General features: G+C 50.2%; 2 protein-coding genes across 2 annotated transcripts; both read left to right on the forward strand.

Moving 5' to 3' along the window:
- Window positions 1-5488: 5488 nt before the first annotated feature.
- mrps9 (mitochondrial ribosomal protein S9) lies at window positions 5489-14436 on the forward strand. Its single transcript, XM_067260468.1, has 11 exons — window positions 5489-5597; window positions 6072-6260; window positions 7702-7764; window positions 7951-7981; window positions 8164-8243; window positions 11300-11385; window positions 11498-11573; window positions 12070-12235; window positions 12633-12741; window positions 13447-13616; window positions 14017-14436. The coding sequence occupies exons 1-11, from the start codon at window positions 5499-5501 to the stop codon at window positions 14106-14108; spliced, it is 1161 nt and encodes a 386-aa protein (XP_067116569.1). The 5' UTR covers window positions 5489-5498; the 3' UTR covers window positions 14109-14436.
- A 743-nt stretch (window positions 14437-15179) lies between these two features.
- Window positions 15180-21408, forward strand: LOC136966422 (SLAIN motif-containing protein 1-like). Its single transcript, XM_067260927.1, has 8 exons — window positions 15180-15610; window positions 16050-16212; window positions 18307-18485; window positions 18549-18637; window positions 19233-19574; window positions 19899-20075; window positions 20308-20533; window positions 21333-21408. The coding sequence occupies exons 1-8, from the start codon at window positions 15180-15182 to the stop codon at window positions 21406-21408; spliced, it is 1683 nt and encodes a 560-aa protein (XP_067117028.1).
- The last annotated feature ends 702 nt before the right edge of the window (window positions 21409-22110 follow it).

Genomic DNA, 22110 nt, shown 5'->3' on the forward strand with positions numbered 1-22110 from the left:
GCAGCCGGGGGCAGGAGGAGCAGCCGGGGGCAGGAGGAGCAGAAGGGGCAGGAGGAGCAGCCGGGGGCAGGAGGAGCAGAAGGGGCAGGAGGAGCAGCCGGGGGCAGGAGGAGCAGCCGGGGGCAGGAGGAGCAGCCGGGGGCAGGAGGAGCAGCCGGGGGCAGGAGGAGCAGAAGGGGCAGGAGGAGCAGAAGGGGCAGGAGGAGCAGAAGGGGAAGGAGGAGCAGCCGGGGCAGGAGGAGCAGCCGGGGCAGGAGGAGCAGCCGGGGGCAGCAGAGCCTCGCAGGCAGAAACAGGCACGACTAGCTCTGGGGGGCAGACAGACCAGAGGTAGTGCTGGCTGATTAGCCCTGACGATCGTACCTTGTAATTGCTGTGCCTTGACCCCCTCTAGGCAAATCCTAGATGTTAGTGGTTTAACCTTTGCAGTCTACAGTGCAGCTAAACTGCCTGAGCAGATGTGGAGGACCGGAGCTGGTTCTCAGGCTCTCTGATCAGCAGGAAAACCAGCTCCAGATTGAAGCTCTTTATTATTATTATTGTCTCAATTTGGTCTGACCTTTCAGACTGATTTTTACGTCAATTTCTTAAGAAAAAGCAGAAAGGAAGGTTTGGCTGCGATACTTATCGCTGTCCGTGATCGAGGCCCCAAGCGTGGCGTGTCATTTACAATCAGCCTGTTATTACCTTCCAAACCAACAATCAAACCATCCATCTGGGAATCAATCTCACCCTCCATTTAATCGCCTTGATATTAAAAGGCACCGTACAGTGGTGTGCTTGTGGAGCCGGTACCGAGGAATGGAACCAGGAGTCCTCATCTCCACCGGAGGATGTGAGGTCACCAGAGGATGTGAGGTCACCAGAGGATGTGAGGTCAGTGCTGCAGGTCTGTGGACGTCTGGGTGAAAGGGTTGTTGTCAGACAATCCTTCCTGTTATGAATCATGAATCTATACGACTGCATGCTAGAATGATCTCCTGACGTACAGCTGAAATGAAGAACCCGGCGTGGAGACAGGAAAGCTGGCTCGACCGCTGGCTGGAGTTCCTGGGAGCTGCTCGTTCACCTGTTGATGTTTATGTGAGTCTGAATATCCCCCCCCCTTCCTCCTCCTCCTCGTCTTCCTCGTCCTCCTCCTCCACAGGGACCCCCCCCCCCCCACACACACACATAACTTTCCTCACCTGAAAAGGAGAAGTTGATTCAGATGGACAGAGGAAAGAGAGCCGTTTTCTTTTCATCCCTGGGAAGGACTGAAGTACGCCCTCTGCTTGTTAGAGGGCAGGAAAGGAAACCTAATACTGCTGCCGGGGTATTCCCTGAGACGAGAGAGAGAGCGTGAGAGGGAGAGAGAGGCCTCTAAAGTGGTTCCATGTGACAGACGGAAGCCTTCTATGCTCTGGGAAACCCAGAGGAAACTCCCCTCCTCCCCCACCCCCTCACCCCCCTCCTCACGCACCCACCCACCCTCACCCCCCTCCTCACCCACCCACCCTCACCCTCCCTCCACCTCCCCCACCCTCCTCATCCACCAGTGGTAGTTGGGGGGTAGTTGTATAGTTCTGGTGTACAGCCGTCTAGCCCTCCCACAGAGTCCTGCTGCAGCAGAGCTAACGTGTGCCAGGCTGCTGTGACGGTCGATGCTCCTCACTCTGTAGCACTGCTGTGTAATTAGCCTGATATTGATGAATCCTGATTCCAGCAGGTAATGGCTGGCAGTTCAGTTTCTCTATGCATCTCAGCAGAATGTCTCTATTCATTACTGGGTTTTTCTGTTTTCTGTTAAAGGGGGGGGGGGGGGGGTGTGTGATGGGAGGCGAGGATAAATCAATTTTTCACTTCATGCTCGTGCTCTTTGATAACAATCTGTGAGGAGAGATGTTGGTGCCATCACAGAGAGCATCGCTAGCTAAGCTGTCTTCATGGTGCCTGACTGGTGAGGCTGGTGAGACTGGCCTGGTCCTCACACACACACACACACACACAGAGACACACGCACACAGAGACACACACACAAAGGTGAGGTACGGTATACTTTCTGTCCAGCAGGGAAACATGTCTCGGGTTCTAAGTGATTGTCTGTCTCTCTCTGTGTGTGTGTCTTTGTGTATAAGTGTGTGTGTGAGTGTTGTAGAAATTTAACATGATAGAAAGGTAGTGTGCTTCTGAACCTCAGGTAAGTTCATTTTGAGCACAACCTTTGAAGAGATAGCATTAAGTTACATTTGTCAGGCATTATATCATGATAAGCTTTATCTTAGTAGGTTAAACCAGTCTAGTGCTGAACGCAGGCCCAGGCTTCAATCTCAGTGACACCTCGTGGACGCTGGTGACAGAAATCCCCTCAGTGTTGTCGTCTCCTGGTGAGAGGAGGCGTTATCTACACACTAGGTCAACCCTCACTTAGCGTTCTCCTCTTCCTCCTCCTCTCTCCTCTTGTCCTTCCTCCTCATCCTCTCTCCTCCCTCTTGTCCTTCCCCTCCTCTCTCCTCCTCTCTCCTCCTCCCTCTTGTCCCTCCTCCTCCTCCTCTCTCTTGTCCTTCCTCCTCCTCCTCCTCTCTCCTCCTCTCTCCTCCTCCTTCTTCTCCCTCCTCCTCCTCTCCTTCCCCCGTGCATGTGTGTGTGTTTGTTTAGCAGAAGCTGGTTCCTATGGGTGTGTCCTGGTGCCCTGGGCCTCCTCCCCCTGCTCCCTGCTCCCTGCTGGGGTGGGGACACCACTCCAGCCCCAGGCTACCTTTCCAATCACGGCCTGCGCCAGGCACACTGATAAGAAGCCAATCAGGCTGGCCCGGGTACACAAGCTAGTCCCCGAATGAAAGAGTTGGAGTGTGTGTGTGTGTAAGGAGGTGTGTGTGTAAGGAGGTGTGTGTGTGTGTGTGTGTGTGTGAAGGCCTGGGGGTAGATATGCATGGTGCTAGCACTCTTCACAGAAGCACAAGGCCCATACTCATCAAGAGAAGTGATGCAGAGACCAAATGTAAATATATTGTGAACAAAATATGCTGAAATTCTGGTTAGTTGTGGTTTTACTATCTACACACTATGTAGGGACGAGTTGATTATTTGAATAAAACTTGTCATATTAAAGCTAAATGTAAATGATACTCAGTAACATTACAAATGAAATTAAAACAATTAGAAGGTTTGGATACAAACTGTGTAGAAAGTCAAAATCAAACATAAATGCAATGAAATGTGAGGATCATGGGAGCACATGGAGAGAGATCATGCTAGATGTTTTACTCTACAGTGATTGGCTTTGAGTGATACAGAGAGCATGGCTGTCAGCCTATCAGAGAGGAGGAGCAAGAGGGCTGATCCACTTCTACAGTACTGATTCTTATCTTGCTGCCATTCAATGTTTATCTAAGGTTTGGAAATGAAAAGGGTTAGGGTGAGTGACTAGTCACATCCACGTTGGGCGTCACAATCTACAGCCATACTTCTATAATGACTAAGTGTTTGATTATCCTGAATGAATCCTTGACCACAGGAAGACCTAAGATGCTGTAGTTCACAGAACAGGATCTGTCATGTGCTCCACCTCCTTCAGCAGTGCTTCATGATGGTGTTTGTGTGAGATAATACATCTCAGTGGTCTAAACACCTCGGAGGAAAACAGGCTTGTGGAAACCGGCCCTCTGAGCCCATGCTTGTGGAGACTGTAATGGATTCTTAAAGCGATGAATGGCTTATAGGCATGACAGCCATGTTTCAGCGAGAAGGGCTTATCCCTGCGCACGGCGCTAAGGATATTAGAGAATCAGCGTAAAGCAGCGTGGAAATGATGACTGGAGCAGAGCCAGAGCACTGCTGCCACGACAACCCTGGAAATGGGGGAGAGGGAGGAGGGATTACTGGCACATATGTTCATGATATCCCCTCCATTATTTGTATTGATATTAGGATTTTTTTTATTCATACAATTACCTCGTTGTCAGTCAGTCCACTGGTCAGTGTTGTCTACTGTTCTGTTGCCCTCTAAAGGATCTCTATTCTCCTCTATTTCTCCTACAATTTCATTTTATTTGTAGCATTCTTATCATCAAAAGCGTGTCATGTAAGGGTTTTAGCAAATGAGACTCAATTAAAAATGCAATTCAATAAACAATGTTTTTTTTAAATAATAGATCGACTAGACTCTAAAGGGACATGTACACCCTGTCTCCTGACCCCAGCATAGGCAGGGCGTGGTGAAGTATGAATTATGTTCAACCTCACCCCCCACCGTGAATTAGAGACCACAGGTCGAAACTATTTTTCTTTGTGGGCAGTAGCATGCTTGTGGCTAAAAAGCGGAGCAAACACCGTTAATCATGTGGGTTGGCGACAGCGTTCCTCAGGGCGCATTAACCACGCGCCCGTATCGACTGGCACGAGACGGGAGTCTCCTCACCTTCACATTGATTCATCTCCCAGAATTCTCATTCCAACTCTATCAGAAAGAAGACACTGCATTGATCTGTGAGCGCTGCACACATGTAGGTGCTCATGCCGCGCGTGAGCACCTACATGCACCTAAACGCACGCACACACGTACAGCTCCGTGGAAGGCATTTCCCACACTGTGTCCTACTGTGTAACTGCACACTGATCAATATATTTGTTTGGGCTTGAGTGTATCTAGATCAGCCATTCCCGACCTTTTCCACTTTGCTGCTCCCTTGCATAGCTCATATTTTTGCGGCTGCCCAACACATCTGTTCACTTAATTTGGGCTAATCACACATGTTTAACACCACAGGAGCCAAACAGTTCGCTTTCACTGCAAAATGTATTTGAGCGAGAGTGAGATAAACCTTACCTTTGTAATTGTCGATGTAGCTCGAAACTTACAATTTCAACCCCTTTTCCCTCTTGCTTGAAGGGGAGCAACATACTCCTATGTACACCGTTAAATGTCACTTTGGGAAGGCTGGGAAAAGACCAGCATTTTGTGTTTGAAAACTTTCTTGCCTCCGGAAGTTGTTGAATTGGCTTATGCAATATGCGGAAGTGATGCATGCATAGTGGATTTAAGATTGAAGCAGTGGTATGCAAGTTAAGGTGGAAATGTCAGTGGGTCTTTCGTAAACGTGCCAAGCGTAACAATTGGTGTTTCGGTCATGATGAATTAAAGGCAAAATGTCATTTTAAAATGAGTAAGAATAATAATAATCATTTTTTGTGTATATAAATATGTTGATATTTATTAATTTTTCATACTTGACTATTCATTGGTTTGGTTTCCCATCTGTATTACCCTGACTAGCGGACTAGTGGGCCGCGGTTAGTTCACATGAGTCCACTCTCAATCATTTTCTTTCCATTATATTTATCTTATGTATCTGGATGGGTCTATCGCCAATATGTATTTAATGCTGTATATCGTAATATATATCCTACTGCATCGGACTACTTCTCAGTAACTTCGTCGCTTTATAACTCTGTCGAAAACCACTGATGCTTTTGAAATGTCAGTGACGTGTCCGCACTTCCTGTTACAACGTGCAAACATGGCGGCTTCCAGAGGGAGAACAGTGGGATCTCTTATCTGGAGATGTGGGAGTTGCTGTGACAATGGCAACATCGTCTCATCCAGCTTGAGTAGTCAGGTAATGTCAGTCGTTTGATGCATAACGTCGCTATTGATTTACGAAAATATCCGCCCGGCTTTGAGCGCGCTGTTGCAGCGAGACTGAGAGAGCGTGTCCTTGGATAAGGCTAGCTAGCACACTAGCAAGCTGTCAAACTAATCTCAGTAAGCAGAACTGTATGAATATGTTTACACTGTGTGTGTGCCCAATTCACTACTCAGAGTCCTGCATACGGTAGTGGAAGATATCTAGCTAACACACAGTCGACTTAGCTAGCTAAATAATGCTAGCAGTGAAACATTGTAGTCGTTGTCCTTGCGTCTTCAGCCTTTCTTGCTTGCGCAACTTTCATTGGAATGATATTCATGGGTACGGCCGTCTTTGAAATGCTATAACTTGAAAAGGAAGTCTAATGTAATCATATATATAGCAGTAGTATGTACTGTAGGAGACCAGAGATATTCAAAGTTAAATGTGTTGTGTCCGTGCCAGGTGAAAGTGTTCAGTAGGCAGGTGAGCCTCAGCGCTGCGGTTCACAGGAAGAACCTGGCGGCAGCAGGGCCGGAGAAGTTCTCCGAGGAGTTCATTAAGAAGCAGGTGGAGGAGTTTAACATTGGCAAACGACACCTGGCCAACATGATGGGAGAGGACGTAGAGAACTTCACCCAGGAAGACATTGACGTAAGATAATACGATGTATGATGATTATTATCAAGAGACCTTGGGAGATTTATGTGCTATGCAGCTGGAAGGGATAGCCCTGCCTGGTGTCCTATATAAACTACAAAACAAACTGAACACTTGTGAATGCAGTTAGCCAACAAGTCCAAAGAGAAGTATATTAGCCTCTGAATTATTCTGAATACATTTTAATTGGGAGCGTGTTGACAGTAAAAGGAGAAACTACAAATCATTCTTTTTGGCATAATTGTGTCTCAAATGAAGATGCTAAAATGCCACATGCAGTTATAGTATAGTAGCGGTATCAAGTGTGTTGCTCTGGCCGTGCAGGGAGAGCTCTCCGCTGTCAGGCAGCAGCTGTGGTCCCGCACACCCCAACCAGCAGGGGCCAGCACTGTGTAATCTGCTATTAGCAACGCTCTCAACAACACACACACACACTCACCAGGACGTGCACGCTCACACTAAGGAGACACACACTCTTACTGACTCACGGAGACACACACACAACCTACATGTTTTATTCATTTCAGAAAGCGAAATGCATTATCTCCGATTGTCACCCTCATTTAGTTAAATGTCCCATTCTGCTGTGTTTGGTCCCCAAACTCCCTCCCACGTAATGAAGAGAGCTGTTAGTCCCAGCCTGGATAAGCAGAAGTGACGGCCAGCAGCTCCCTTCTAACTATGGAGGGAGAGACCAGCCTCTCTAACTATGGAGGGAGAGACCAGCCTCTCTAACTATGGAGGGAGAGACCAGCCTCTAACTATGGAGGGAGAGACCAGCCTCTAACTATGGAGGGAGAGACCAGCCTCTAACTATGGAGGGAGAGACCAGCCTCTAACTATGGAGGGAGAGACCAGCCTCTCTAACTATGGAGGGAGAGACAAGCCTCTAACTATGGAGGGAGAGACCAGCCTCTAACTATGGAGGGAGAGACTATCCTCCGTCTCCACACTAACCTCCCTCCTCCCAGCCTCGCTCTTAGAGCGCTGAGGAAGCCAAGGAGAAAAAGTTTCAAAACTGGGGGGAGGGAGGGGGGGGGGGGGCAGACTGGCTGGGTGAGAGTGACACCACCTACCTGTCCACACACACACACACACACACACACACACACACACATCATCGGAAGAGACATCCATCTGTGGCCTAGATGCGCACACACACACACACCTGCAGACCCAGCGGTCCTGTCAGTAGTACCATCTGCAGGCCTCTAATGACCTGGCCAGCACTGCCTGCTGGGATGAACTCAGGATGAACCGTTGCTTGTCCTCTAGTCTACTTCCTGTCCTCTAGTCTGCTTCCTGCTTCCAGACAAAAGGCAGGCAGGAGGTAGATAGATAGATAAGAAGGGTAAGAGGGAGAAAGTGCAGGTATGTTTCTGTGACTGCATGACCATCTGTTAAACTATTAAACTGTTGAATGTTTTATTTACAGAGGAGTATAGCCTATCTCTTTCCCTCCAGTCTGTTTGATAAGAAAGCAAGACCGCTGATGAAGGTGAGCTCCTCTACCCGTCTCCCTTTCTCTTCTCTCCTCTCCCTCTCTTCTCCTCTCCCTCTCCTTTCTCCTTATCTCCCTCTTTCTTTACCTCCCTCTCTCCCTCCTTCTCTCTATCTCTTAAGGATTCCTCCTTGTGGTGTACAGTTAAGTGATTAATGAATTGCCTGTGTCTTTGTTAACCAGCATCCAGATGAAATATTTCCAAGACAACGAGGCAAGTGTTGTTACCTTCCAACTGAAAGCAGTTTTTATAGCTTAAATCGTTTTAATATGACTTTATATACTCTGCACTTATACACCTCTGGTTCATATCTCAGTAGATACCAGTGTTAGTTTCTTACAAAGCAGAGCATTTTCTAGCCAATGAGCTTAGTTTCTGTGTCCTCCCTCCTCTAGCTGTCCAATGGGGAGCAGACAGGCGGCCTTTCCACTTCCTGTTCTACACTGGAAAGCAGTCCTACTACAACCTGATGCATGTGAGTATTGGCTGTTAGCCTCAGCCTCCATCCTCTGTCCCAGCCTCACCCCAGCCTCCATCCTTTCTCCCAGCCTCCATCCTCTGTCCCAGCCTCACCCCAGCCTCCATCCTTTCTCCCAGCCTCCATCCTCTGTCCCAGCCTCACCCCAGCCTCCATCCTTTCTCCCAGCCTCCATCCTTTCTCCCAGCCTCCATCCTTTCTCCCAGCCTCCATCCTCTGTCCCAGCCTCACCCCAGCCTCCATCCTTTCTCCCAGCCTCCATCCTCTGTCCCAGCCTCAACCCAGCCTCCATCCTTTCTCCCAGCCTCCATCCTCTGTCCCAGCCTCCATCCTTTCTCCCAGCCTCCATCCTAGCCTCACCCCAGTGTCACCCCCAGCCTCCATCCTCTGCACCAGTCCCCAGCTCCAGCCTCTAGTGTCCCCTGTTCTGCTGAGAGTGGCCTCAGAGAGGCTGTCAGACCCCATTACACACACCGGAGAGCAGCTGAACACGGGGGGGAGCAGGGAGCAGCTGAACACAGGAAGGGGGGGGGGCAGCTGAACACCCCCCCTCTCCTCACCCCCTTTCTCCCCCTCTCTCTCCCTCTCTCTCCCTCTCTCTCCTCTCACCCCCTCTCTCCTCTTCCTCCTCTCTCCCTCTCTCTCTCCTCTCCTCTCAACCCCCTCTCTCTCCTCTCCCTCTCTCCTCTCTCCCCCCCCCTCTCCTCTCACCCCCTCTCTTTCCTCTCTCCCTCTCCTCTCACCTCCTCTCTCCCTCTCTCCTCTCACCCCCTCTCTCTCCTCTCTCCTCTCTCCCTCTCCTCTCACCCCCTCTCTCCTCTCACCCCCTCTCTCTCCTCTCACCCCCTCTCTCTCCTCTCACCCCCTCTCTCCTCTCTCCCCCCCCTCTCCTCTCACCCCCTCTCTTTCCTCTCTCCCTCTCCTCTCACCTCCTCTCCTCTCCTCTCTCCTCTCACCCCCTCTCTCTCCTCTCTCCCTCTCCTCTCACCCCCTCTCTCTCCTCTCACCCCCTCTCTCTCCTCTCACCCCCTCTCTCCTCTCTCCCTCTCCTCTCACCCCCTCTCTCTCCTCTCACCCCCTCTCTCCTCTCTCCCTCTCCTCTCACCCCCTCTCCCTCTCTCCTCTCACCCTCTCTCCCTCTCCTCTCACCCCCTCTCTCTCCTCTCACCCCCTCTCTCCTCTCTCCCTCTCCTGTCACCCCCTCTCTCCCTCTCTCCTCTCACCCTCTCTCCCTCTCCTCTCACCCCCTCTCTTTTCTCTCCTCTCTCCCTCTCCTCTCTCCCCCTCTCCTCTCTCCCCCTCTCCTCTCCCCCTCTCTCCTCTCTCCCCCTCTCTCCTCTCCCCCTCTCTCCTCTCACCCCCTCTCTCTCCTCTCTCCCTCTCTCTCCTCTCTCCCTCTCTCTCCTCTCTCCCCCTCTCTCCTCTCACCCCTCTCTCCCCCTCTCTCCCTCTCTCTCCCTCTCTCTCCTCTCACCCCCTCTCTCTCCTCTCCCTCTCTCCCTCTCTCTCCTCTCTCCCTCTCTCCTCTCACCTCTCTCTATCCTCTCTCCCTCTCTCTCCTCTCACCCCCTCTCTCCTCTCCCTCTCTCTCCTCTCACCCCCTCTCTCTCCTCTCACCCCCTCTCTCTCCTCTCACCCCCTTTCTCTCCTCTCACCCCCTCTCTCTCTCCTCTCACCCCCCTCTCTCTCCTCTCACCCCCTCTCTTTCCTCTCTCCCCCTCTCTCTCCTCTCACCCCCTCTCTCCTCTCTCCCTCTCCCCCTCTCTCCTCTCTCCCTCTCTCTCCTCTCTCCCTCTCTCCCTCTCTCTCCTCTCTCCCTCTCTCCTCTCTCCCCCTCTCTCTCCTCTCCCTCTTTCTCCTCTCACCCCCTCTCGCCCTCTCTCCTCTCTCTCTCCTCTCTCCCTCTCTCTCCTCTCACCCCCTCTCCTTCTCTTGACTACATTCACTCCTCCCATCCTCTGTTTTCACTCTTGGTTGACCTTGGGCATCTCCTCAGTAGGCCTCCCATGTGCCCTGCAGCAGTGTGCCCCCTGCTGTTGGTTTAAATATGTTTGGTTCTGGCTGCCTCTCTCTCCTCCTCCCTCTCTCTCCTCTCACCCCTCTCTCTCCTCCTCCCTCTCTTTACCCCTCACCCCTCCTTACTTCTTCTGTCATCCTTCTCACACACACACTCTCTCACACTCACACACACACTCTCACACACACATCATTCAAACTAGATCTGTTCTCTGTGGCTGGCGTCTTGTACGAGCTGGCCACAGCATGGCGTTCTGCCATGTTGTCAGGCTAGTGTAGCATGACCCCCACCCCACCCCCGCCCTCCTCCATTCCTCCTCCTTTTTCAGATTTTCTATTACCCTTTTCTGTGATGAAAATTGCTTTTTTTCTTGATGTTTGCTTTCGTGGTGGAGTGGTAGTGGATTAGAGGCCTCTATCAGGAAGGAATTAAACATCTGGGGAATAATTGACGGGGAAATGGGTTCTCACACCCAGGACTGTGGCTCAGGGACGTGACCCGCATGCCTGCCTTTGTCTGTCTGCCTCTCTCTGCCTGCCGCTCTCTGTCTGCCTCTGTCTGCCTGCCTCTCTCCTCCTGCCTGTCTTTGTTTTCCTCTGCCTGCCTCTCTCTGCCTGCCTCTCTCTGTCTGCCTCTCTTTGTCTGCCCCTGCCTGCCTCTGTCTGCCTGCCTCTCTCTGTCTGCCTGCCTCTCTCTGCCTGCCTCTCTCTGTCTGCCTCTGTCTGCCTGCCTCTCTCTGTCTGTTTCTGTCATTGTCTGCCAGCCCCCAGCCTTTCCCCCCAGCCTCAGGGGGGTGGGGGGGGGGGGGGGTGGGGGGGGGGATGGGGTGAGGTGAGGTGGGGGGGGGGGGGGGGGGGGCGGCTACGGGAGGGAGGGAGGGGGGGGGGGGGCAGGGTGTGTTGTATGTTGCAACTCCAGCACCTACCTCAATTCAATTTCCCCACCTAATTAAATCCAGCCAGGAATGGGGACAGATATGGCATCTCCCTCCATAACAAACAAAAGCGTGCGTGTGTGTGTGTGTGTGTGTGTGTAGGACACCTTTGCCAGGGTGCTGGCTGCAGAGAAGCAGCAGGATCGCCTGAGGGCCAGGAGTCTGCTTCCAGAACCATCCAAAAAAAGGTGAGTGACAACGAGTGTGTGTTTGGGAGGTTTGCGCTGGCATCCTGTCTGTGTGTAGGGGAAGGTGGCAGGGGTGTGTGTCTTGACTAAAAGTGTGTGTGTGTGTTGACAGCTCTCTGGGCGGTAGCAGGTGGCTGTTTAAGGAAGAGCTGGAGGAGCTGCTGGTGGAGACCATCTCTGACTACGATGTAAGAACACTGCTGCTAACTCTGCTTTGCAATGTTATTAAATGCGTATTTCATTTTAACCTTACTTTGACAATTCTTGCTCTGATTCAACCCATAGTCAAATAACTGTAATTCTATTTGTATTGGCATTATTTGGTTCATGCTGATACACTGTTCAGTTTCCAATCTTCCTTTAAACCATAGGAGAATTAGCTTAGGTTGTTTGGCCAATATTTAACCCCCTACACTTTACACTCCTGCTAGCTTTACACACCTGCTAGCTTTACACTCCTGCTAGCTTTACACACCTGCTAGCTTTACACTCCTGCTAGCTTTACACTCCTGCTAGCTTTACACTGTCACCACTAGATGGTATCGTCAAGCAGAAATGAAGGAAAGAAGCAGTTTAGGCTGCGTCCAGGCAATGACATGTGTGTCCCTGTGTGTGTGTGTGTCCCTGTCTGTCTTTGTGTCCATGTCTGTCTGTGTGTCCCTGTGTGTGTGTGTGTGTCTCTAGTACCAGCGTTTCCTGCAGCTGGTGATGCGTTTGCAGGAGAGAGGCAGCAGCGGTGAGGAGGACTTCCTGCTTAGCCTGCGCCGACGCCTGGAGGTCCAGTCCAGCAGACAGGAAGTACCCCCCCTGCAGGTGGACGAGCAGGGCCACTCATACAGCACTGCTGAGGGTACACACACACTCATACAGCACTGCTGAGGGTACACACACACTCATACAGCACTGCTGAGGGTACACACTCATACAGCACTGCTGAGGGTACACACACACTCATACAGCACTGCTGAGGGTACACACACACTCATACAGCACTGCTGAGGGTACACACACACTCATACAGCACTGCTGAGGGTACACACACACTCATACAGCACTGCTGAGGGTACACACACACTCATACAGCACTGCTGAGGGTACACACACACTCATACAGCACTGCTGAGGGTACACACACACTCATACAGCACTGCTGAGGGTACACACACACTCATACAGCACTGCTGAGGGTACACACACACACAACAGTATTGTGACCCAGACTGAATACATAATTTCCTGTATTTCAGGAAGGAGGAAGTCAGCGACGGGCTCGGTGGTGCTGACAGACAGAGGCTCCGGTGATGTCATCATCAACGGCTCCCTCTGTCACCACTACTTCACTGTCCTGCAGGACCGGTACGCTGGGGTAGCATGGTGTGTGTATCCTGTGTGTGCGTGTGTATCCTGTGTGTGCGTGTGTATCCTGTGTGTGCGTGTGTATCCTGTGTGTGTATCCTGTGTGTGCGTGTGTATCCTGTGTGTGTGTGTGTATCCTGTGTGTGTGTGTGTATCCTGTGTGTGCGTGTGTATCCTGTGTGTGCGTGTGTATCCTGTGTGTGTGTGTGTGTATCCTGTGTGTGCGTGTGTATCCTGTGTGTGTGTGTGTATCCTGTGTGTGTGTGTGTGTGTGTGTGTATCCTGTGTGTGTGTGTGTGTGCGTGTGTGTGTGTATCCTGTGTGTGCCATTCTCCCACTCTAAGATGCAAGTCTTGTTGTGGTTCCAACAGCAGTGTTGAGAGCTCTGGTTGTATAATCTGCTAGAGGAGGTAATTACACAGGTGAGCGAGTGTGTGCTGTCACTTCAGCCCAGTGCAGGACTAATTGGACAAGAAGGGTGATGTTTGACAGTGTCAGCACAGGTCTTTCAGCCTGGGATGCTGAAACATACACTAGACACACACACACAACCCAAGACACACACACAGGACATGACACACACACAACACGAGGCACACAAACACTAGTAAGTATAAGCTTGTCTTTCTGATTCTTGCTGAGTCAGAAGTCACTCTTGTGTGGCTGTAACCCTGGCCCCTCCCCCCTCCTTTCCCCCCTCCCCAGAGAACAGCTGATGTTCCCTCTCGTCTTCACGGGGGTGTTGGGGCGCTTCAACGTGCGCTGCAGCGTTGCCGGGGGCGGCCACTCCAGCCAAGCAGGGGCGCTGCGTCTGGCCCTGTCCCGTGCTCTGCTCAGCTTCCTGTCCCAGGGCCAGGTGGAGAACATGAGACAAGGTGAGCACTTCCTGTCTGAAGGCCAGGTGGAGAACATGAGACAAGGTGAGCACTCTCACATTTAGTCATTTAGCAGACGCTCTTATCCAGAGCGACTTACAGTAAGTACAGGGACATTCCCCTGAGGCAAGTAGGGTGAAGTGCCTTGCACAAGGACACAATCACTCCCCTATCAGTGCAGACAAATAGACTAGAAGAACACAAGATTCATACTAGATATGCATATCTAGTATGAAGTAGAATAATATAAAATAAAGATATACAATAAATTGGTTTAGTGAGACAGAATCACAAGGTTGAAAACCCTAAATACAGAAATGATGCTTCAGTTGGATTTGTTTTGGTTTTCACGTTTCTGTCTCTTTTCTCCCTGGGCAACCTCCCCCCTGTTGCCTGGCAGCCGGGCTGCTGACCCCTGACCCCAGAGTGAGGGAGAGGAAGAAGCCAGGACAGGAAGGAGCTCGCAGGAAGTTCACCTGGAACAAACGCTGAAGGAGGAGGAGTGAAAACAACAAGATTCTCAGTAACAGAAATAGACTGAACAATGAAATGTCTTAACAAGACTGGATCTACAGACCATTACTGATGATCATCACCTGTGCTGATGGAAAATTTAAGAAGACAGTTCATTGAAACGTCCATAATAAATGTTTTGCTTTGTCAAACACGTGGCTGAAGTGAGACGTACCTGCGTGCACCCGTCTGTCATGTGACATCTCACATGTTGTAATGTGCTTCCGCCGCCACATGAGGGCGCTATACTACAAAGAAAGGCGGCCGCTTACACGTGTTAAAAAATAAAATACTGTTTTTCAAAGAATGCTGGAGTTGCTTGTTCTGTTTTATGGCCAACATGAACGGCACTAAATAAAACCAGTAAGAAGCTTTTCGAGATGCTTCCATCCTTCCTCAACTGTTTGTGACTAGAAACGTTCTTGCCGTGTTGGACACGAGCGCTGTCCAGGTGCTGAAAAGCCGGTAAGAACGTTTGTTCACGTGATATAGGCTTTGCTGTCTACAGACAAACTAGACTCCTGGGAAGGAAACGTTAACCACGGGGTGGCGACAGTTTATCTGAATTTCATTTTTACGTTTGGTAAAAATAAACGTTTACATTCGTCAGGTTTGTTATTGCGCCGTCTTGCCGCTCAGCGTCGTAGATTAAAAAGTTTTCCAGTCAGATCTTAACAAGATTACTCCGCCCACACATGTACAGCCCTTTTCCGGTCAACGGAATACCTATTAGGTGTGTGTAAAATACAGAGGAATTCTGGTATTTAAAAATGGTGCCACACTAATACAAATAAAAATGGATCCGCCTAATCCTGTTGCTCACCTGATAACGGAAGAACTCGCAAATTGCACTGTTTGGGAAATGGAGATGTCCTAGTATCTGATTGGACGATTGTACGGCATGCTGTTGATTGGCACATGAGGACGCGAGGCACCAGCTTACAACCGAATTACTGATACCGAAATCACAGTGAGAGTCACGGAGGGTAGTTTACCCCGTCCTCCATTTCAGTGAGAAAAATCTAATATTTATTATTCCAGTCATACTTGATGGATGCTGCGGGGCTAACCCTTCAGATGATGACTGATGTCGACTGCAACAGCAACGCCTTTAACGCAGAGCTCGAGGTGGTGAAGTTGCAGCAGCTCGTTCGGAAACTAGAGAAGCAAAACGAGCAGCTTAGGGCGAGCGCGGTGAACGGTTGCTCCACGAGCCCCCGTATCCAAACCACCTCACCAGCCTGCATACTAGACAGCAGACCCGTCCCGGGGGGGTACCGTCTCCCCAGCCCGCTGACCGCCCTGCTGTGCCGGTCCTCCTTCTGCCCGGCAGACGATTCTTTCCAGTATTTTCTTTCGCATTCCGCTGCAGATGCCGCGGTTGAAGCTCAGGGCGGTGAGGGCGAGCCCACGGTTCTGGACGAGGTGGCGCTGCTGGATCTGGACTCCATGTTCTCCCTTGACAAGTCTGACGATTCCTGGTAAGGTTGTCCTAAATATTGTTTTTGTAGCTACTCATCCCTGTTACAAGTGAAACATGACATTTGTAGTTAATTCATCGAATTTCTAAGATGGACTACCATCTGCAATCAGTGTTTTATTTCCAGTGTTTACTAATTGGCGTTCAGTTAAAAAAAAAAACCTTTTGAAGCTACAAGTGCGTGAGCTTATAACCACACCACGTGATTGAGCCTGTGAGTGAGCACACGAGCCGTTTAGAAGTCTGATGAAACAGTCTTATTCAAAAGCAGCGGCACAGGAACTAACTTTATAGAGGCCACAGTCGCCATCACAGTCATAGTCAGTCACCACTCTGAGAAACAACATGAACATGTAAACATGCTGTTTGGTTTGGACAGATCCTGGCAGTCACCTCACATCCCTCCCCTACCTCTCACCTCCTCTCCCCCCTCCCTGCAGGTTGTATGTGTCAGCTAGGGCCAGGCCGTGGCAGCGCCCCCTGTTGTCTCCCCTGCAGTGGTGCAGGCAGGTGCTGGACGGGCTCAGAGGGGAGGGGGAGGCTTCCAGACGCTCCCAGTGTCTCAGGCAGGCCCCAGGTACGAGCACACACCTGGGCACACCTGTACACCTTGACACACCTGTACACCTGGGCACACCTGGACACACCTGTACACCTGGGCACACCTGTATACTCACAACTGACCTGTACACCTAGAACAGGATGTCCAATCATTTAAACGAGTGTAAGGTGTGTATGTGTGCGTGACTTGATATTTCTAAGCAAGTGAGGGAGGAAGTGATACTTACTAGTGATGTGATGACACCTGTGATGAACACCTCCATCCAGCTGGTTAACTAGCTAACCTAAGCACGCTAACACCATGGGCCTGGTCTGGAACAAAAGCAGGTTTTCTGACTCTGCTGAAAGAGCTAGGGAGACACCCCAACTGATGCTTGAAGACGAGTAGTTTGGTTTCAAGTAACTCATGGAACATCTTTAAACTGGAGGTGAGATGAAAGTGAGATGATCAAGTACAGTCAGAGCTTGAGAAAGAAAAGGGAGGGAGTGAGAAGAAGAGGGAGAGAGACGAAGAGAGAAAGAGGAGAGAAAGAGGAGAGTGCTGACAGGGCAGGTGACTGAGGTGGTGTAACCATCTGACAGGATTAGTGAGGTATAACTGTCCAACTCCTGTCTATTTTAGACAGCTGGGGGAAGGACATGATCTACCTGCCAGACACAGTCACATCACATGACACAACACTGTCTCGGTCTTTAGACAGCCCCCACCTCCCCTCTCTACCTCCTCTCCTCCCTCTCTACCTCCCCTCCTCCCTCTCTACCTTCTCTCCTCCCTCTCCACCTCCTCCCTCTACCACTACCAGGTCCGGTCGCCATGGTAACCGTCTGTACATGAAAGGACTGTGTTGTTCCTTGATGCCAAGCAGCTTTGCTTTTCCCTGACAGGGTTAGACCCAGCACCCTCTGTCTCTCACACACACACACACACTGTGTACACACACACACTGTATACTCACCCACACACACACACTGTATACTCACACACACACACACTGTGTGTACACACACACACACACTGTATACACACACACACTGTGTACACACGCTCACACCGTATAAAGGGATATTATGTGCTTCTTTTAGCAGCTGTGTATTAATGATCTCTGTGACCCTAACCCTCTCTGAGGGTTCTTCCTCCTTCGTGTTTACTCTGCTTGTGTTTGTCCTCTAGTACATCTTCTCTCTCTGACAATCGCTGATGAGGTTTGTGCAAGTGTGCATGCATGAGTGAGAGTGTGTGTGTGCGCATATGCGTATGAGTGTGTGTGCATATGTGTATGAGTGTGTGTGTGTGTGAGAGAGAGTGATGCTGTTCCTGGTGCCGGTCTGGGATGAGTTGGATTGAGCTGTGTGTGTGAATGCAGCCCAGTGTCTCAGTCTGAACACAGATGTGTGTGTGTGTGTGTGTGTACAGCAGATGTTGTTGCTCAGCGCTGCTTTATGACTCTAGAGTGAGGTAAGTGTACGTGAGTCAGAGAGCACTGACTGCAGTGCGTGTGTGTGAGAGAGAGGTCAGATATGAGCACCCTTGTTTCCCCCATCAGTGCCTCATCCACCGCGCCCTGCCTCACACACAAACACAGCCCTGCTGACATGTGCTAGAGGGTTAACATAATCCACTACTGGGATTATTTTGTATGATCACATGGACATAATCATGAATACCATTCACACTGGTTGCTTGTTACCACTTGAACTGAGTTTACAGATCAGTTCTAATTATATCAGATAAAAATGTCTCTCTCCTCCAGAGACAGTCATACATCAAGAGTAGATTAAAATGATGTTGAAACACAGATATCCAGGGTTCTCCTTAGTGCTGTGAGTTGGCGCATGTCAGTTCAGGCAGACATCAAGAGCAGACATATCCATATTATTAGGTTCCACATGCACGAAACTTGGTCTGGTTACTCATACCAGTCCCCTCAACATGCAGGAAGAATCATTTCATGCAGGGATAATTTGTTTTCTGTTTTTTTGTCCCTCTACCTCTGTTCACAAAAAACGGCCTGATATAATCTGTATCCTAGGCAGCCTGTTTGAGTTGAGATAGCATGCTAGGATACTGCTAAAAAGTTTCAACCATGCTGGTCACACGATGGAGGTTCATTATTCAATGATGGTTGAAGTGTGAAGCATTGTTTCCCCTCAGTGCCCTCCCATCTCCACCCCCTCCTCCTCACCTCCCTGAGTCCCATGGTGAAGGATCCTGAGAGAACTCCCTCCTTCCTCACTCACCCCACCAGTAAGATCCCTGACCCTCCCGGCTCTGCCCTCTCCTCCTCTTTTGTCATACAAAATTCCATAATGCTAGTGTTCTGAGTGTGTCTCTGTGTGTGTGTGTGTGTGTGTGTGCGCGTGTGTGCAGGTGGTCTGAGCGCTGAGCAGGAGGCAGACTGCGTCTCCCTGGGTTACAAGCTGCAGGACCTGACTGATGTCCAGGTGATGGCTCGCCTGCAGGAGGAGAGTGAGTCCCCTATAACCATAGCAACCCTGGTCTCTCTCTGGTCTCCCTCCCTCTCTCTCTGTCTGAGATCATAAGTAGCTACTAGAGCCACTCTGACTGTGTTCCAGAGTTGAGGACTGGTCTGTGTTGAGCAGGAACAGCGACCTGCTCTCAGCTCCAGCTGATTGATGTCTGACAGGTGTGAGAGCTGTGGTGGGGGTGATGATGATGTCATTGTCTACCTGTCCAGAACATTCAGATATCCATAGTGTGCAGGTGGTTTGGTTTCAGGGCTTCTGAACTTAAAGGAAGTTGTTCTCTGACTGTTTCTCTGTTCTGCCCTTCCTAACATGACCTTTTATTTGATTACATGTTAACTACTGTTTAACTCACTACTACATTGTTTAAACTTTTTTTTTGTTGCTCACAAGACCTCCAAGCTCATCGTTACTTCAGCTTTATTAACCCCAGGAGGTGACACTAACTGTGTGCATGGTTGGTGTGTGTGTGTTTGCCTGTGTGTGTGTGGTGTTTGCCTGTGTGTGTGTGTGTGTGGTGTGTGTGTGTGTGTGTGTGTGTGTGTGTGTGTGTGGGCGCTCGTACCCCCCTCCCCCAGGTCTCCGTCAGGACTATGCCTCCACCTCAATCACTCGGAGCAGCTCCAGTTTCTGCTTCCAGTTAAGCCAGCAGGGAGAGCCCCACCTGCAGGGGGAGCCCCACCTGCAGGGGGAGCCCCACCAGCAGGGGGAGCCCCACCAGCAGGGAGAGGAGCAGGAGGAACGGGGGTCCCGGAAGCCTGGCCTTCCCCACTCCCACACGTTCTCCAGCCTCCGAGACTGGCGCAGAAGCATCTCCAGCCCCCAGTGTCCCTCTTCCGGGTCCTCCCAGCCCAGCCCCCCCTCCAGCCCCTGCACACCCCAGCTGCAGGCCTTCAGGCCTGGGTCAGGTGAGCAGGAAAGGCCCAAGCTTCTGCTCATGGTCATTGAAGGCCTATATGTTTCTTTTAGAACTGAAATATGATATCTCTCTCTAAATGTTTATCTTCTGTATATATTAACGCAACGTTTGACAACTGTCCTCAATGACCTCCATGTTCCTAGAGCAGCCAGGGTCCTCTCAGCAGATATACACATAAAGATATCCAGTAGATATAGATCTATGTAGACTGTAGAGGATATCTGGAGGCTTAGGGGCAGAGCTAACAAGGGAGAACTAAAAGGATAACTTGAAATGTTACATTCATGCAGAATTCTGATTTTCCTGTGTGTGTGTTCCTGTTTAGATAAGCTGCGTCGGAGCATGCCCAGCCTGGTCAGAGTTCCCAGCATGCCAAGTGTGCCCAACCCAGCCAATCACACGTGCTCTCCTTCCCAGCTCAGGAATAGTCAGAGCTTTGACTCGTCCAATGGGCTCGCCCGACTGCAGGCCTGCAGTGAGTCCCTCCCCTTCCCCCTGGATTGTCACATGTAACAAACAAACACCATATTAAGTAAACAGCTCACAGATACAAGGCTAAACTATCACAGCACCACCTAGTGGCTACTGTACTGATGGCATAGCTTTACATAGTGGATACTGTACTGTACTGAAGGCACAGCGCCACCTAAAGACCTCTACATAGAGCTGTTTCCTATCTACTCCACAGAGCAGTAATGTGTGTGTGTGTGTGTGTGTGTGTGTGTGTGTGGCAGCATCCCTCGCCCAGAGCGTTGTCAACTTCGGGGCGTTGTCGCGGCAACCCCTCAAAGCGACGGCGTACGTCAGCCCCACCGTCAAGGGTTCCGTTGCCATGCCAACCTCCACCAGCCTGCAGTCTCTGATCCCTAACAAGGCCACGCCCCCTCGTAGCTCCCTGCCACGCCCCGCCTCCTTCGTAGGCTCCGCCTCCCGCAGCAGGACCAGCCAACCAGCACGCAGGTAGGCCACAAAATGCACATTTTACATTTTCATATTTTTTCCGACACTTTTATCCAAAGCAAAATACAGATAGTGTGTATACAGTGTAGCTCATGCTGTAGGGTTGTTGGTTAGAGGCGCTATAGAATGGTCTGTATTACCCAGCCACAGTGCAAAGTAACCACATCCCACATCTCTGCTATATGAACACGTATTATTATCATTATTTAACCCTTGTGTTATCTTCGGGTCATTATGACCCATCAGTCATTGTGACCCACCGTCGTATTGCGACAACTTTACCGCATACAAAAACAAAGTGAAGCTTTTTCTTTTAACCGTTGGGCTGTCTCAGACCCCCCACATTGCGAAGGTTAAAAGAAAATGCTTTATATTTGTTTTTGTGTTGGGTCAAATTGTCGGAACACAACAATGGTTCATCACAAGGGTTAAAGGGGGTCTGATCACCAGGGTTATGTTCAGAGTGAGACTGTCTATGATCTGTGTTTGGTGACTGTGTTTGGTACTGACTGTGTTGGGTGACTGTGTTTGGTACTGACTGTGTTGGGTGACTGTGTTTGGTACTGACTGTGTTGGCTGACTGCGTTTGGTACTGACTGTGTTGGGTGACTGTGTTTGGTACTGACTGTGTTGGGTGACTGCGTTTGGTACTGACTGCGTTTGGTACTGACTGCGTTTGGTACTGACTGTGTTTGGTACTGACTGTGTTGGGTGACTGCGTTTGGTACTGACTGTGTTTGGTACTGACTGTGTTTGGTACTGACTGTGTTGGCTGACTGCGTTTTGTGTTCATGTCCAGTTTACTGACGCCTCCCAAGAACCTGTCGGCCTTGAGTGCGCTTCCAGACAGGAGCTGGAGAGACGGCTGCTACTGACACCCAGGGGATGCCCCCCCTGCTGGGGTTGGGGTCAGGGTTAGCCCCCTCTGCGCCTCAGGGTGTCGACCTGCCAGACTGGTGTCCCAGAGGAGAGGAGAAGGACTGTGAGACACTTCAGGACAAACAGGAGGAAAGACAAGGTGCTAAACACTGTCTCAGGTGTGGTGCAGGTCTGGGATCTGGACATAGCACCTATTTACAGGCAGTGTGTGAGGGTGTGTGTGTGTGTGTGTGTGTGTGTGTGTGTGTGTTTGGGTGTGTGTTCTTGTCTGTGTTCATTCCACAGCTGTTTAATGCAGCCTGCACACTAGGTCTGCTCCTTGGTGCAATGTTGTGCAATACTCCCTCTGGGCTCCAGCTGACCTTAGACCTGTTCTTACTGGGCTCCAGCTCAGATGTTCTTTACTACTTAAACGGATTAATAACGATGCTTTCTCCTGGGGGAGAAGCAGTAAGATGCTGCTAAAACTAAATCTCTCCCTGTTATCGGGGCGTATTAGGTTGAATTTTTATTAACTAGATTTGTGTTTGTATATACAAACAAACAAACAAATATATATTTGTTACTAATACCATATTAAATATGAAGGAGCATTGTGGAAATGCTTATTGATGCAATATTCTGGGTTTTCAATATGAAGCTCTGAAACCAAATAAGAGCGTGTTTACAAAATGTCTGACTAACACACGTGACTAAGT

The sequence above is a fragment of the Osmerus mordax genome, chromosome 22 (genome assembly GCF_038355195.1).
Source record: "Osmerus mordax isolate fOsmMor3 chromosome 22, fOsmMor3.pri, whole genome shotgun sequence".
Classification (NCBI taxonomy): Eukaryota; Metazoa; Chordata; class Actinopteri; order Osmeriformes; family Osmeridae; genus Osmerus; species Osmerus mordax.